The sequence below is a fragment of the Anopheles gambiae genome, chromosome 3, assembly GCF_943734735.2.
Source record: "Anopheles gambiae chromosome 3, idAnoGambNW_F1_1, whole genome shotgun sequence".
Classification (NCBI taxonomy): Eukaryota; Metazoa; Arthropoda; class Insecta; order Diptera; family Culicidae; genus Anopheles; species Anopheles gambiae.
In genome coordinates this window covers 71,184,824-71,202,046 of record NC_064602.1, presented here as the reverse complement: position 1 = coordinate 71,202,046, position 17,223 = coordinate 71,184,824, and the positions used below count along the sequence as shown (strand labels likewise).

At 44.4% G+C, this 17,223-nt stretch overlaps 1 protein-coding gene across 1 annotated transcript; it reads right to left on the bottom strand.

Moving 5' to 3' along the window:
* Window positions 1-4,434: 4,434 nt before the first annotated feature.
* On the bottom strand, window positions 4,435-16,962 carry LOC1271025 (zinc finger protein sens). The gene is made up of 5 exons (XM_061659294.1): window positions 15,840-16,962; window positions 15,604-15,762; window positions 14,732-15,513; window positions 12,533-12,683; window positions 4,435-6,623 (listed from the first exon to the last, which is right to left on the bottom strand). Exons 1-5 carry the CDS (start codon window positions 16,090-16,092, stop codon window positions 6,256-6,258), a joined length of 1,713 nt encoding a protein of 570 aa, XP_061515278.1. The 5' UTR covers window positions 16,093-16,962; the 3' UTR covers window positions 4,435-6,255.
* Window positions 16,963-17,223: the final 261 nt, after the last annotated feature.

The window sequence follows — 17,223 nt, the reverse complement described above, 5'->3', positions numbered from 1 at the left end:
GAACGCCCCTCCCGGACCATACAATGTAATGCCAGCGTGTCCTTTTTGCGCCTCCGTTCTGTGCGCCACCGTTTCGCACTGGCCGAATGAATATTTATCATTGAAATCGCGCGTTGATTACGAAACACACAAACATACACACATACTCATCTGTACGTGATTTTTTGACGAATGACCGTGCTGATAAATGGTGAAATGGTGTATCGGTGCAACGACCATCAACACCCGGGTCCCCCCCCTTTCGCTCGAGCGTTGCATTAATTAGTCGCGTAAAGTATTTAATTGCCAAACTTTCACAATCACGAGCGCGCGCGTTCGATCGATTCGTGGAAGCGTCAGGGCGTGTTTGTGCTATTGTACCTCTTCCTCCCCCCCCCTCCCCAGAGATATCCTCAAAATCCATCCGTTCCTGTGGTATGGCCCGGTAGGTTCGATTATGTGATGTTGCGTTGATTGAGAGCCGGCTCGAGGACCCCTTCGCTGGAAACCCCCCGAGGAAGCTCCTGTGGAGTTCCGTTAGGCGGAAAATGATAATATCGAATTTTGACAGATGCGCTGCGCTGCGGACGCACGATTTTTGACCAGTGGGTTTGCTGAATTATTCATCGCCACGAGGGCCATAGCAAGACCGGGAATAGGCGTATCGGTGGCAGGCATGCATCACCAGCAGCGATAGTAAATGTTCTGGCTGCCAGGATCGCTAAGCGAGTCGCCATACACGCTAGGACGTTCTGGCTGATCGACGTGACCACCGGGATGGTGACATTGTAAGCTATCGTGTAAACGTCAGGGGAAATGGTCTGTTTTTTTTAAAGGTTTGTTCATTGTTGGGTGAAAGAAAAACATGAGCTGCTGCTTGCCTGGCGTGACCTCCTTGTGACAATCGATTTATGTATGTGCAGGGCTTGTTTTATGCTGATCGTGTTGGGTCACGCTGCATATAACCATGAAGCTGCAAAGCTACATGGCAGGTATGACATGGTGTAATGTACGATGTAATGCAGGCTTGGTATGGTCAATGTAGAATTGACACTTATGGAAAACCTCTGAGTAAGATGATTTAAAATCCTTTTTTTTCAAAACATATGTTCTTGATCAGCAGGACGAATAAGTACTTGGTAACGGAAGAATTGGATTGGATTGGATTATTAATCAATGCTACTAGGACAACATAACTGCTCGATGACGTCTCATCCTATAACAGGATTGTTCCAGAAATTGTTCCAGTTGGATAAGCTGTCACTTAGTGAAATAAACCTCTCTGTTATATTAAAACGGTTGTATCTTCGAACAACGACATCAGCTGAAAAATCCGAAGCGGATTCATGTCCATTACCGGTTAACGTTAGGCATCTCCTTCAAAATACAAAGAAGTTGTAGCAAAAATGTGGGTATAGCCTTATTTTTATCTTTATACTTCTATTGGAACGATTGGATTCCGTATTGGGAAGAATGTTCCATACTTCGACCTTCCGATAATGCGCCAAGTAGAATATAATCTGTCTAAAATTCTCGATTCTTGCTTGTTTGGTGTCAATGAACTCTTGAAGAATACAACAAAAAAACATCTATAAATCAATCCCCATCGATGGCATGTCATCATCAAGCGTTAGTTTGATGGAATGCCGTTGGCACAGGTTTACTAAATTCCTGCGGCACCCCAAAAAGAGCCCCAATAACTACGCTTCTAATGAGCGGAAAACGAGCGGCAGCTCTTATTCATCTTCAGCGCACGGTCTGCCTTGGGGAGTAAGACGGAAGCACATTGAAGCACATTGGGGTTTTTTTTTGTCTCCACAAAATAGCAGGAAACTAAATTAAAGATTGAACATTGTTCATTGGGAATTCTTTTTCCCTCGGGTGCTTTCCCCTCACGCCTCTGCTATCTTCATCACAATAATAAGTCAAAGTGACCGAACTCCCGAAAAATGTTCCCTTCCCAACTAGAGTTCCTGCGAGGTCGGAAGCATCCTCAGCATTTCCTTCCTTTTTCCGATCCGATCCGAAGTGCGTACGCTTTGAACGATCGGCTCATTGCTCAGTGTGTACTTGGCGGCACCGATCGTCGGCATCGATTGCAAAACCCAAATGTCCACCTTTACACCTTACGCACCTGATGCAAAAATCATAAATCGACAAATTAAAACATTCTGCCGCCACACGCATGCTGTTTGTGCAATCGGCCGCCGCCGGCTTTGATCCTGCCCGGTCGGCTTTTCCTTTGTAGACCCGGTCACAATTGAATCTGCGTGCCACTGTTTTGGCAGAAGTCCTGCTTTGCCAGTACGTTCGTCCAATCCCCAATTGCTGTTCGATCTGGTGCTCTGAATGATCAATTTCCTGGCCAATTTCCTGTGGCTTCCTCCGCTCCACTTGGCTCCTCGTATCAATGTCTTAACGAGTAGCCCGAAGCTCGACGAGTGCATCCACCGAGTGGCAAATATGCTGTTCTGATCTACACGACCGTCGTAATGATTCCCTTCGCCGTTTGACTTGCAGCGGCGTTCTCGATACGAACCCGATTCCTAACCAGATTTCAAAGCTCAATTTTTCGGCCATTTGAAGTGCGCACGACAGGGAAGTGCAATTCATCAATTGCAGCCTGCAGGAATCGGTACATACCGATACTGAGGTTCGGAGGGACGGTCGACTCATCCGGTTGTCATCAGGCGGCACGAGATGATTTGCGGCACCGTGTTTGATCATCAATAAGTGTATTTGTGGTATGTATCCGATTGCGCAAACACCTTGCCGCTACTGGAGTTCATCACACACACACACACTTACGCGGAACAATGAAAAGGGACATAAAATGAGAATGTGTAGGGTTTGTTTAGTTGAGGTAAAGAGCGTAAGTTGGTAAAAAATCAAGTTCAATTGATGTTATTTTTGTCACGTTCAAAGGAAGCATGCTGATTCATTGGAAGATTTGAAGGGTTTTTAGAAACAAAGTAGTTAGCAGTTAGATTAAAAGTGACGCTTCTTCAAGCCTAGACGACTTACCAATAGGGTTACTATGCATCAGTTTTATTTAACATGTATTTAGTTGATTCTAACTATGCAGAAGAAGTCTGTTTTGATGTGTTTTTTTTTAAATGTCATAAAAGCAAGTGTTTGAGAAATGATCAAAATAATTCATGTTTCGTCAAAAATATATGAACTTCAATTGAAATTCGATGCTAAAGACAGCAATCTGTAAGTTAATTGACCAGATGAAGAATTAATGCAATTTACTGGTCATAAGTGAGAATTACGAAGTAGTGAACCTTACAGCATTTACTTTATTTATTTATTTATTTATTGGAGTTTGCAGATCGAAGATAAAACTACAATTCTAGTCGAAGCAGAATGTTGTAGCCGTTATTTTATTGTCGTTATGCACATACGCGGGATGGTCTCTTATCGATTGAATGTGATAATTCGTAAATAAATGAATGTTTAGCAATATACGGAAATAAACAATTATTACTAACAGTTTTAATGACTTCAAACAAAATCTAGTTAGTACTACCACAAAAAAAGCAAGAAGAAAAAGTGCTCATATCTACATACAACGGGCCGTTATAGTGAGATTTAAAACATACATTACCTTGTCGTTTATAACAGAATAGAGGCGAATGTAACTCAAACGTTGTGTAATTCTCTAAAAGCAAAACAAACATCAACATAATCAGCCACTTTCCCAAACTCGATCGAAGAGAAACGAATTGCCTAGATACAAAGGTTGCTTTAGTTTATTTAATAAGTATCCTACTAAGTTATGCGTAAAATATGGTAAAATGTTCGAAAAACATCCTAGTAAACCATCATTTTAGGTAATATTGACAATCGCTAATTGAGCAAATTTTACCGAATTCGATCCAGTTTAGGAAAGTGGCTGAATGACGTCACTGTTTCCTGTTGAAAAATCTCTCCAAAATGGGCTTTAATCAAATCATCATATAAGGTACAAATGCTATGCTTTACAAGGATTATACCAGATACATCAATGATAATTTCATGTTGTTTGACTCTATATGATCAGTCCTTATTAGACTACTTACTGTAGGTTTTATCCACTCACTAATCGATAGCTATTTAAATATCTTCTTAGAAACTATGTGAAAGTATCCTGCAAATATTTCATTCAGTTTGAAATATGCAATTGAACATTGAATAATACATTACCTGGATCATCTTGAAATTGGTCGAAGTAGTCATAAAAATGCCACAAACCATCCTTATTTATATACTAATACTTTTTCTCAATAATAATATCAACTCATGTAATAGACATACAACGGTTTTGTTACATTTTAAATATTTTCATAGCTTTTATTGTTTTCCCGTACGGTGTAGTATGTATACATTTTAATTTATTTATCTGATTCCTAGCTTTTCCCCCTAACTCACTAATTCTACCTAAATATAACTAAACGAACTTAGCTACTTAGCTTACTAGCAGACTATACAGTACACCCTTAATCCTAACAATCCCTTCCGGAATCTGGATGGACGGTTTCGATCCCAACGATCGCGTCTGATTCGCAACACTCGACACTCGACACATAACATATCTAGACACTAGATAACAGACACCGTTCTAGCTCGACTGTACGTACACTAATGGGTAGTTGAATCGGGATCGGTCTCGATTGAAATCAAAAGAGAGTATAATGGGAAAGGATGAAAGCCCGCACAAACCTTGCCTGCAATGTACCGGAATGATCTCCAGCAATTGTATCGACTAAGACACAAGCGGATAGGAGACTATCCGGACACAAACGATGGCTAGCGTTTGGGCTTTCGTCTTTGAATTAAACACTTCTCTTTGGTCATGTAGCTGATATGAGAATAAGTGGCATACTAATTCATGACTAAAGACGGAAAAAGGGTTCAACACGCTGCCCTTGGGCAACATGTGTGACACTAACACTGACGGCTGATTACACGCTAGTTCATGACTAAAGACACGGGGAGGTGTTCGCTTGTTTACAAGACACAATTTGATACTTGTAAACTTAGTTATATGTACGGAATCTAAATCTAAACTGCTCGTTTGCAGTAGAGAATTCCCTTGTTTTACCTCGGCAGAGAAGAAAAAAAAGCAGCAGAATTTAGAATACGACGAATTCTTAGTACGCGGTAACGATCCACTCTAGTCGTTTGGACTTTGCCTCTTTAATTTTGATGTAATGTCGGTTGAGCAATGCATAGGGGAAAAAAGGGTTAAGAAAAGGGTTATTTCCATTCGATGACATTTTACAGTCCAGATGTTGGAGACTAGATGCTCTAAATCATTTTTAAAAACAACAATGATCTGTTAGGCCGAAAATGAGTAACGAAGGAACGTATTTACAATCTTGTTTACTTATTCAAAAACGATCAATCGGGAAAATGTGTCTTAGGTTTTTAGATCGATTGACCTCATATTGATGAAAATGTCATAGAAAATAACCCTTCTCTTTCGCTCATCATCCCATATCATTGAACTCCGGCATTAACTTTGGTATATCTAGTTTCAAAAAAAATTAAAAAAAAATTTCACTACATTACACTTAGGTGGTGTTTCCCTCTTACGGTGGCTTTCGATTGGTAATAATTAAATACACATAAAAAAATAAATATCTTGTGAAGGACCCATTGCCACTACTGGTACTAAAGGTTCACAAACTAGCCTTACTTATGGTACAGCTAACATCTAAACAAAAGGACAGAGGGTTTTTTGTCGTTATTATTGTTACCACATAAGAAGGTGAATCTATAAGAAAACACTTCCACAAAGCATCTTCTGAGCAACGCACGTATGGTGTACAAAAGGGGCTCCCCAAAAAACGGCCTGAACTGATTTAGTATTGGATGCATCCTTTTTTCGCTTGAACGAAGGAAACTAACAATCACACCAGTTGTGCAACTCGTGGTGTACCATCTGCTCTTGTTTAGGCTGTTTTTCTCGGGTCAGTGAGCTCTTTTGCCGTATAAACTCACACAAAGGCGTTCACACACATACACATACACAGTCTACGGCTGCCTGCACAGAATCCACAAACGGTTCAGTCCGGAATTAGACGACGCGCCGAAAGCACGCAATCCGCTTTCGCTTTTACACTGCGCTCCCTCCGGAAGGGAAGTCATCTCAGCACAACACGGTTTTGAAGTTGAAGGAACATTTGGTACGTTTTTGCTGATCTTTTCTCACTCTCACTGCGCCTCTATCTTCATCTTCTCCTACATTTACCTCGCGAAACATTCCACCCGATTCGGCGGGATCGGAAATCAGGAGCAACTGCTGCTGACCTGCTCTATCTTGATGTCGGCGGGGGCGGCGGCGGTGGTGTGCTGGTATTCGATGGTGTGCTGTCCATGCACCGCACCCACCTCATCCATCATCGTGTCGTCCGTTTCGCTGCCGGTGTGGTTTAGCTTCGGCTCGTACTTGACCATATCGATCGGGCTGCCGGCCGTCGCCGGCTCGTTGTGCTGGCCCTCCCGGTGCCTTCGCAGGTCCACCTTGCGCTGGAACGCCTTATCGCACAGCCCGCATGAGAACGGCTTGTAGCCGGAGTGTTTGCGCATGTGCGTGATGAGGTTCGAGCTTTGGCTGAACGCCTTCAGGCAGACGACACACTTGTGGGGCTTTTCACCTATCCAAGGGGAGAGGAGAGAAGAAGAGCGGAAGAAATAGATGAGTAAAATGGTAAAAAGGACAATAAAAATCATTTACAAAGTTATTAGCACCGATTTCGATACGATTCGGCATTAAATTGATCAAAAGACTTCAACGCGCTGTGAGCGAATGACAAGCGACGAACCCCGTTTTAAGCGAACAAATCGTACAAATTAACCCACCATTCCGTTTATCATTACAATGCAAGCGATAAAGAAATCATTTATCTTGCCTGCTTTACCACTGTTTGCCTCCATCTCAAAAAGGGAGTGTCTGGGCCTGCAAATCGGTTGCGATAAAATATTACAAACACGCGCCTTTCGCACGGGTCACGGGTACTGCGTGGCATGCGCAACAACAAAAAAAAGCAAGCGAAGTATCCATAATCTGCTGTGGAATCCATTTTTTTGCAGCATGAAGCCCGTCAAGTCTCTTACAACGGAAGGCAAAATGGCGTGAAAACGCAACGAAGAATTGCACATTCTTTTCTCTGCTGCAGTCACGGGTGCTGCCACAAATTAAAAGCATATTAAAGCCTTTGGCGATGATAATTAATTTCAACAACACTAGTACTACCTCCACGCATAGCAGCAGCAGCGGCCGCTGTGCTGTGTTTCGGTCGCTCGTGGCCAGATTTGGGGCTAAAGTAGCTTTAAATTAATGCTTTCAAGCCGTTTCAATCGTTTTAGCGGAAAGGGGTGTCTTTAGGGTGGAAGCTACGGGCAACGCGAAAGCATCACAGCGGGCTATGCTTCGTTTGTATGTTTGTTTAAGCATGTACCCTCTGGTGGTGTTATTATTAAATGTGTAGCCGTTTGTATAAACAGTGCCATTTAATCACGTTCATTGACACGTGTTTTATGCTGTCCTGCGAGGGATAAAACAATTTCCATAAACAGACCCTGTTAATAAAAAAACGTATTGCAGGATTTTTGTTGTGACCCCGTTTCTGTTTAGTCATAACACGCAGCAATTAAGCAACTGATAATCTAACTTCATCGAACGTCACTATCGGCACTTCTGCTAATGAAATCGTTCTTCAAATCACCTTCAATCTAATAAAAAAGGAAGCTACCAGCTACATTCAATCAGGCAAACGTGTCCTGTTCAAGTGTTTCCCCTTCCAACCTCCCCATTCCAATCCCACTGTACAGCAATCAGCCAATTCACTGTCATAATATCAATAAATTGTGATTGTTATTGCCACTTTACGTGACCGTTGGGGTGCGAACAAACCCCTTCGCACCGCCCCCCGGAGTGTCATCTTCCTGCACAAAAGCAGATGGGATTCGAAGAAATGAAAAGGTGCAAAGGTACACGCGGCGCAACAACAACAACAAAAAGGTGCGATGAGCGTCGGTCGGTAAAAGCATACTCATTAAAAAAGCAACACAGCAAACGAATCCTACTGACACGCGAATCTAAAATAAACATTAAACCAGTTCCTGTGCTCCCGAACACGGTGTGTGTGTGCGTGTGCGGTCGATTGGCCTCCCTCACCCACTCCTACCATCACCGTTTTTAGTTTTGCCCTCAATTTGATGGCTCTTTTTCAAGTAAAAAAAAAAAAAAATATGGAGAAAGAAATATCCTCATTGAAACATTACTCTACGTTCATGCTCACCATCAATCCCGTACAGCTTTGTGCGTGTAAGGGACCGAACCATCTCAGGCCAGTTACGGGCTAGTATACGCAACCCCTTCCTCTAGTTAGCTAAACATAGCAAGCAAAGGGGGGTTACAATTTACGAAATGAGGTAATAAATTTGTTCAAATTTGTTTACAACCGATTCCGCCGGTGGTTGGCGCTTTGTCTTTGTTCGCTTCTTTGATCGCTTCGCCGCCCTGCTGGGACCGTGTGGAAAGTGGATCTAAGAAGGGGGGGGGGGGTGGGGGTAGGATGATGGTGGGTTAATGTTAAAACAATCGGCGGAGGGTGACAAACCCAAATGAAGGGTTTCACTTTCCACGAAACGAATTTCTAGCTGGGGATGCAGGCCAATTTGGTTATCGATTTTTCTTAGAAATTTTATCACTCGGTGTCACATTGGTCGTTTCCTTTCATTTTGTTTTTCATTTAGATTAAAGTATTTTTGTAAAAGTATGAAGCAGAGATGCCTTATTAAAAAAAACACATCAAATTTTTGAAGTATTTTTGTTTAATTTAAGATATCTTTTCATAAAATTCAAATTGCCTTCTGTTTCCTTGTACTGATATAGAGCAAAAGAGACAGAACAAGACCCTGCGAGATGCTAGTTTGTCTCCAGTCTGCCCCCTTTCTCGTCTGACTGGGCCTTTATTATTATCAGTTGTGGTTTCCTTTCGCGCTTAAAAGCGCCAGTGTGCATAAATTCTGTTTTCCCATCGATTTGTACCGAATGCAACCGAAGCGTAACATAAAAAGGGCAGCCAAAAAGCAAAAGGATAGACAGAGAAAACGAGAGCGAGAGCAAAGGAAAGAGTTTATACACATTGTCTTTAACTCCTTGTGCCCCCTTGTGTTTTGGTGTGTACCGGCCGCCGATGTTACGGTAAAAATCATGCTCACCCGTGCAGATCGCGGTGCGCATAAAACAGGAGAGCACAAGCGACACCCACCCAATCTCTCAACCCCGTCCCCCCGGGACGCACTCCGCCTTTGTGTGGTTACTTTCAGCGGCACAATTTGCGATCGGTGAAATTGTCCGATTGCCTAAATAAGGATATCGCTCCTCCTGCTGCTGCCGGCGTCCACCAGCAACTTGAGGTTGGGGCGGCCCGCACACGGCGCGTAACATAGCGAGCAGCTTGCTGTACGTTTGCAGCAAATGCTGCCTTGGCGCAAGCGATCGTACGCCGATCGTACGCCGATCATATGCATAGGGGCAACATATTTATCACTCCCCCATTCCCACCCCATGCTTGTCCCATCGTGAGCGGACAATTGGAAGCAGTTTGCCATGGCAATATTACCCTTAAATGCCCTCCAATCCAATGGGGTGGGGGAGCACTGTTTTTAGAAGGGGTGGGAGCAGGAGAAGGCACTCCAACATACACATAGAAACATCAATTAATTTAATTAAATCAAGATATAAGCCCAACAAGGATACGGCAGGCTTTTAATGCTACGCTTATCTATCCCCAACGGGTTGGGGTCATTATCGGCGTCAACTTCACCTCGCACAGTGGGAGTCGGGCAAAACGGGGCTTTCCATATTTGACCTCCTGCCTTACAAATGAGTCATAGGCACGGCTCGTGGGTGGGTGTGAGAAGGAACCGAACATGGGTACGAGATTTTCAATTTAGGAAATGTGTTTACATAACAAATTACAACCCATCCGTGGGCAGCAGTAACCAACCAAGCGAAAGGGGTTGTAGTAATATGCTTTTAATTGTCTCTTGAAATCAAAAATTTACAACCAAGGCTTCGTGTTTTCAGGGGGTTTTCTTCTTTATGTTTAGTTCCATCGAATTGTCTCACTGTTATGTATTCTCAAACCCCGGAGGGCTCCACAAAAGACGTCCTGGAGTGAAGATTAATGCTTCCCACTGTGTCTCTTTCTCTCTCTCTCTCTCTCTCTCTCTCTCTCTCTCTCTCTCTCTCTCTCTCTCGCGTGTGTTGCTCCTGCAACGGTAGAGCTGAATGAAAATGCAAACAACAAAGCCAAAGGTGGATCGTGTGGTGAAAGGATAAAAGGGGAAATAGGCCCTCCTTTACCTGTTTGCCGCCCTTCCACCCTTCTCAAAATGGGTGTCGGGATTAGGTGCAAAATGCAATCTTCCGTTCTCTCCGGTGCGATTGCTTTCCGCGTGGCCGAGAAGCGTGCCCCACCCCAGTTCCTGTTGAGTTCATGTTTAACAAAAGTCCCATTAAACGCTGAGGTGTATTAATTTTTGTGTTCGGTTCTGCTGTTTGGCTGTTGACACGGTTGCAGTTTTGCTTTGCGGTGTGCAAAGTTGTGGTGTTTGGTGTCGTTGGGCCGTTCCGTTACGAACGGTGTTGAACATGCACATAACAAGCACGATAACAAATTGTTTTGCTGGTTGCACTTGGGCGCGTTGTGGCGATTTTGATTTAGGGCGTTGTGCGGTGTTGTTGGGGATGTTGGTGTTTTGGAGTGTTTGGCGTATTTTATTCGTGAAAATTAATTTGCAAGCTAGTTGCTGTTGATGCTAGAACTTCAGCTCAAACAAGACTTAATATTGTAGACGTTTTTAAAATTATTCAAAAAAATATCATGCATGGGAAAAGGTTGAAAGAGCGATCGTCTAGCATTAAAAATTCTAATATAAATTGAAAAAAAGAAAACAATTGAATATTCACGACTCTAAAGATCGTTTTTAGAATCCAACAAAATGGTCTGGCAACAATTTTGACCTACATGGTTTGATGATAATGAACATTAAAATAAAAAAAAAGAGAAAAGAAAAGATCTCTTATGATCTGAATGTAGCGTACTTAATTTACTAAGTTTTTAAACCATAAATATTAACCAAAAACTTCGAAGAATATTATCCATCCTAAAACCACCAAACCACGTTTTCCCATTACTTTATGGCTTTTATTCAAATGAAACCTTTACCACGCAACCCATCTTGTGAGATATATTTAAAAATGAACCAAGAATGCCACCAATTCATCGGTTAAATAGATCCGAACAGAAACCAAAGCCACACAAAAAAGATACGGAGTTTGCAGTTTGAAACCTGCGCGTCAATATGGCTTAAAATATGCACAACCCTTCTCAGAAACTCACGCAAACATTTTCTTTAGAAAGAAAAAAAAAGTGATCATTGCACTACACAACCATTGCCTTTCATTACTCATGCAACATCAAACACAAGAGAGGTGTATGGGGGGACGAGCAAAGAACGAGAATGCGGTCTCCAAAAAAACGTTACCGAAAGTGGCTGCTACCGTTGCTTGCGTTGATGGCAAAGTAAAGAAAAATATTGAAGTTACTTCGTGTCAAACAAAGCCGAACGGCACAATCGTTTCAAGTGTAGCCCGAAAGGGAATGGGACCGAAATTGGGACGGATTTACCCGTAGGAAATGAAACACGTACGCGCAAGTAGTGCCGTAGTAAAATATTTGCCTGATTTACCTGCTACTAACTGCTTTGGGTTGCGAAAGATCCGGCCACAAAGCGATCGATTCATTGGGCGGAAGAGAGCCGCAGCACAAAGCTGCGTCTATCTGGGTGCTCCAGAATCTTCCCCGGGCACTGCTTAAGGTTGAGCTTTTTTTTCGACTAGAAACGAGTTTATAAAGCAACCTTGAAGGTTCTTGTTTTTGTTGGGAAAAAGACAGACAATCTTTCACGATTTCTTTTCGACACAAATGGACCGTTTATGCTCCCCTAGCCACAGATGCTGCAGACGATCCCTCGACAGCCAGAGGGACACACGATGAATCAGCTCATCCTGCGGGCGTGAAAACAAAACCACAAAACACGCCTTGAAACGAGCCACAAGTGTGCCAGCATGTGGCACGAGACCACAAAATCCTGCCTGCCTGCCTGCCTGCGCAACCCCATCACAATCTCGCCCCATAGTGTCTGCTGCGCACATGCTGCACAGCCACAGCCAATGATGATGATGATGACGATGCCAAAACCATGCTCTCCCTACAGCTGATGTAAATCGATAGCGCCCTGTACGCCCCTGTTACTGGCGCGTGCCTCGCCCGTGTCTGGTCGGGTGTGCAAGGATGAGGGCCCAACAAGGCCACTTTAAAGGCAACAAAAAGTGGAGTGACAATGTTTAATGGTCACCAGAAGAAAACTGGAGAATAAAAAGCCCAAAAAGTGTCCTGTCTGTGTGTGTGTGTGTTTGTTTGGCAAAAAAGCCCTAGAATTGCCATTAAGCTGAAAAGAAAGGAGATTCAATTTGTGCTCGACTTACCGGTGTGGATGTACGTGTGCTTCTTCATGTCGGACTTCTGGTGGAACCGCTTGCCGCAGTACTGGCACGGGTAGGGCCGGGTGTCGCTGTGGATCAGCAGATGAGTCGAGAGCGTGCTGGACCGTTTGAACGTTTTGCCACACTGCTTGCACTGTTGCGGAGAGAGAGGGCGACAGGAGGGAAGAAGATCGTTAATATCAAGAGATGTGCAGGGTGAAAATGGTGAATGAAGCGAATGAAGAAGGATTAAAATGATTCAATAATAATTGTGCTCCAACATGGGTTGCTTTTTTCAGCTCTCCTATTGTTTCAGTGGCGTTTTTAGCTTTGCTTGGAAGGACAATAATTGGGCCAAGACACGAACGGGAGATCAATAGATTGACGGCATTGTTGTTAATTGGTGGGCAAAGTTTTACGACGCACATTGAAGTTCTAAAGCAAGCGAACTTGTGAAAATGATATTTGCCCTTTCAATTGAGTATTTCAAATGGGAAAAGTTTTCCCATTCCTCCCAAAATGTCTATTAATATACATATTCTCCAGAGAATACGAACTCACAGGGAGCCTAAAGGGAATCATTTATTTATTTCCAATTCAATTTGTGTCCATCGCGCTCCATGCGCTGCGGGTTTTAATCGGTATTTTGATTTATGAAGGCGCACAGGCGAGCAACCCCGCAACCCTTTCTGGGGATGAGTGACATCCTCTTCCTGTAAGCAACAAGTATCATTTCCCATGCAGCAACCACAAAAAAAGCACACACCATTATGCTAGATTAAGGGCTGGAGGCCACGCAATCTGTCTCGAGCCTTTAATTTAATTACACACTAATAATATCGCTACCCGGTGCTTCATGATCCAACACGGTAGCAAACAGTAAGTGAAAAACAGTCCTCCAAAAAGGGCTGGCACAGAAACCTGGGGGAGAATTACATATTCATGAAGCCCTCGCGTACCTAAATTATGAATGTAAACGACCAAATGTTGTGAGCGTGTGAGCGAGGGGCAGAAGTTTTACGCCTTGATTATAAATCAATACCAGAGGCCGCAAGTGCGCGTATGTGAGTTCCCATTTGACCCACCAGCCAGGCCAGCATAACTTGCGCTTTTGTTGTTTACCTGTTGTAACCTTCCTGGCATTTTTTTTTGGGGGGAGAAGCGTGGTCATCAAATGGAATCTTCCTTTCAACCGGATGGCTGATTCCGAACAATTTCCTGTCCCAGTTTTGTTTCTTTTTTTCGGGGGAGGTGACGTTGAAGAAGAAGGAGCACTGTTAGATGCCTTATTCTTCCCATTTTTTTTTTGGGGGGTTTGGGAATTAGACCATGACTACGGCGGCACGGTGAAGCGCGTTCTGTTTACAACTGACGCCGTTGTGGCGTCGCCGGACTGTGGCATCTGACAATTGCACCACCTTCGACCACCTTCGCAAGGCAAATACACACGCACACACACATACACACATACGGTCGAGCCAGCTCAACGTGACCTGATTACATTAGCATAACTTCTTCCGACCCCGGGAGTACGACGACAGATAATTTATGAACCTCCCAGGAGTAAGATGAAGCCGCTTGGAGCCCGCGTCGAAGATGACGGACTGGGCAACCACTGCCGCAGCGGACACTTGCGCAAACATACACAGCAGCAGCAGCGTAACGAACTCCCCGGGTAGTGTTGCGCCGTTCGATCCCTTTGTAGTTTGCCGCAACCGAGAGCGCCCGCAAGATTGACAACCCTTCGTCGAACAAAATGGCTCATCTTCGCGGGTGTGACACACAACAGGAAAAAAAAGGAAAACCAATTTGTTACAAAAGCGTCTCCCGCTTACCCCTGTGCCGGAACCGCGATTCCGAATAGCCGACACCGAAGGGATCTGTCACGGATTTCACCGGGAGAGAAACATAACAAGGTAATATAATGGTGACGGATGCAACTGCAAACAAACCGTCAAAATCGAAGCGACAAACACACACATACGATGAATGCTACCGGTTGATGTGTCAAGCAAAAACATCCGCTCCGAGTCCCCAGCGCAGGGAAGATTCCAACACTTGCGCAAACATAGCCGCAACACAGTCGAGATCATTCTTTGGAGCATCCAATGGTTGGGAGTTGGGAAAAGGGTTGCTTTCGGGGGTTTTCCATATGCTTCTCAACTCTTATATATTAGAAAGAAGTCATCTAAAGACACTCACCTGATACAGTTTGACACTCTTCTTGCCGCCCTCGCCCGTCGGTGTGCTTACGATCGAGTGCGAATGACCATGGGACGAAGAATCGTTCGAACTTCCGTACGGACTGTCCGCGTGGTGCGGTTGCGTTGAGTCGGGTCGCGTTGAGGAACTGCCCCCTACGTCCATCTTCCCGTACCCGTACTGTTCACCGATCGTATCACTCTCACTAGTTCCCACCCCAACACTACCACCCAATCGTACACTGCCAGCACCACCACTACGCTCCTGTCCCGTTTGGTTTTGGTTCTTGACGCCCTCCTTGTTGTTGTTATCGTTTCCCCCGTTCAGCACGAACAGATCGGTACGGTTTTGGCGTAGAATTTCCAGATTTTTCTGTTGCTGCTGGAGGTGCGTGAAGTAGCCTTTGCTGATCTTGCTGTAGTTGAAGTAGTCCTGGGAGGAGCGTGACTGCCGCCCGTTCAGCAGCAGGCTGTTGTACTCGGTCAGGATGCGTGCCGTTTCCCGCTGACGATCCTGGCGCTCCTGGTGCTGGTGAGGTTGATGATGGTGATGATGATGGTGGTGGTGGTGTTGTGAGTCGAACGACTCATCGATCTGCAGATCACCGCTCGAGTCGTCGTCGTTCTCGATGTCGATGTTGCTTTGGTTGTCGCCGTCGATCGTTTCCTTCTCGCACATGCTGGCCGGTGACCAGATGTTGATCGAGTGGGTTAGGGCCGCGTGCCGTGCATTGGGCGTCGAGGTGGAAGGCTTCATCGAAAGGTTCAGAGGCATATCTTCGTCTGATTGCATAAAGGGAAATATAATGGGAATGTCCTTAGAAAATAAAGGCGATGTGGACATTTTTGAGGACAATCTGGTAAAACACTCACCAACAATCTCCTCCTTCTCGGGCGTAAGCGTATAGTCACGACTAGAGGCGTTCAGGTTGGGCGACACCGGTGTGATCGGTTGCTGAGGTAGTAGAAACTGTGGCCAGGGAAAGGCGGCGGCTCCCGAGTAGAACAGCGGGTTGTACAGTAGAAGAAGATCTAAAGGCACAGTAAATGTTATCCAAAATCAGCTCTAATCCTATTTCCGTAAATGTTCCTAATTTCCTGGTACTCACCACGTGGGTTCCACTTCTGCCCCAGTACGGAGCTAAACGCTGAGGCACGCTGGATTAGGTTGGCTGAAGCTGAGGCATTGAGTGCGTTCAGGGCACTCACGGCCGGAGGCGTTTGGCCGACCGGTGGCGAAGGTGGAGGCGATAAGTGTGCCATGTCTGTGTCTTTGTTTGTGTGGGAGAAAAAAAAACAAGCGTCCAAAAATCCGTCAGTGGAACAGGTCCTGGTGTTAAGTGCGGTTGTAAATAAAATCATTTCCCCCGGTACGAGGAAAAACGTGTGAACAAATGCGCGCAGGCTGCGGAAGCGAAGGGAAAATACTTCGTTCCCCTTTGTTGAGCACAATTTGTTGCTGTTGGGGGGAAAATAGGGAACTAGCCCACTGCACCGCCGATAGTATCATCTAATTTGTTAATGCTTTTCAATTACGACTAAAACGCAAACACTCGTAGGGCTCGTATGGGTGCTCCATTGTGGAGAACTTACTTTAGCAAACGATGGCTTATTATGTCTCATGTGACACCATCAGGCAAACAGGCTCTCCCTCTCTCTCTCACGTTCGATGTTTGAAAGGACAAACAATTTGATTAATCCTTCGCGAAGCACTTGTGACGCTTTATGTATAAAGGTCTGTATGGTCTGTAGCCGTGTGTTGCCACACTCAACAACCCCTCCAGTGGGAATACTCTCTAGCTCTCGGTTCAAATGAGGCAAATGTGGCTATCGTGTGGTTGAGCAAATGTTTGTGAATAAATAACACTGATAGCAGATCAGGGGGACTTGATTGATAGATAAATAAAGTCACAGTGCTCCGTAGGTACCGGGTCCAATCAGTGTGCTCGAGAGCAATGGGCTTGGGTTGCTGGTGCTGTTGGTAGTGTATTTGCCCGCTATAGAGAAGGTTAGTAGACTCTAGGAGCGCCCGCTTAACCGATTAATACGATCGGATGGGGGTACACTGGGTGTGATAAATGCGATCGGAATGTACACCACGGGCTCGACCAATGCCGTGGCAGCTCGTTGAATTGTGAAGCAATATTATTGACCAAAGCAAATCAATGGAATGGATACAGTGTACGGCGCTTGTTTGCATAAAATGGAGAGGAACTTATTGGTGGAGTACGGAGCTCATGATGGTGGCGTTTAATTTATTTGATTTTCTTTTATATTTAAGCGATACAAGGGGCAAATATTGTTCGAATTATACTTATCTTTTTCCATGGAATCGAAAAGGATTAAAAATGAATTAAAACGATTGCTTCATTTTTATTGCAAAATTTGCTGTTGAATTTTGCTTCTGGCTTTTAGACCAAGTCACACTTTTAAGATCATGGAATGCTTTTAAGACAAAATGCATTGACGATGTCTTGAAATCGAGCATTGAAT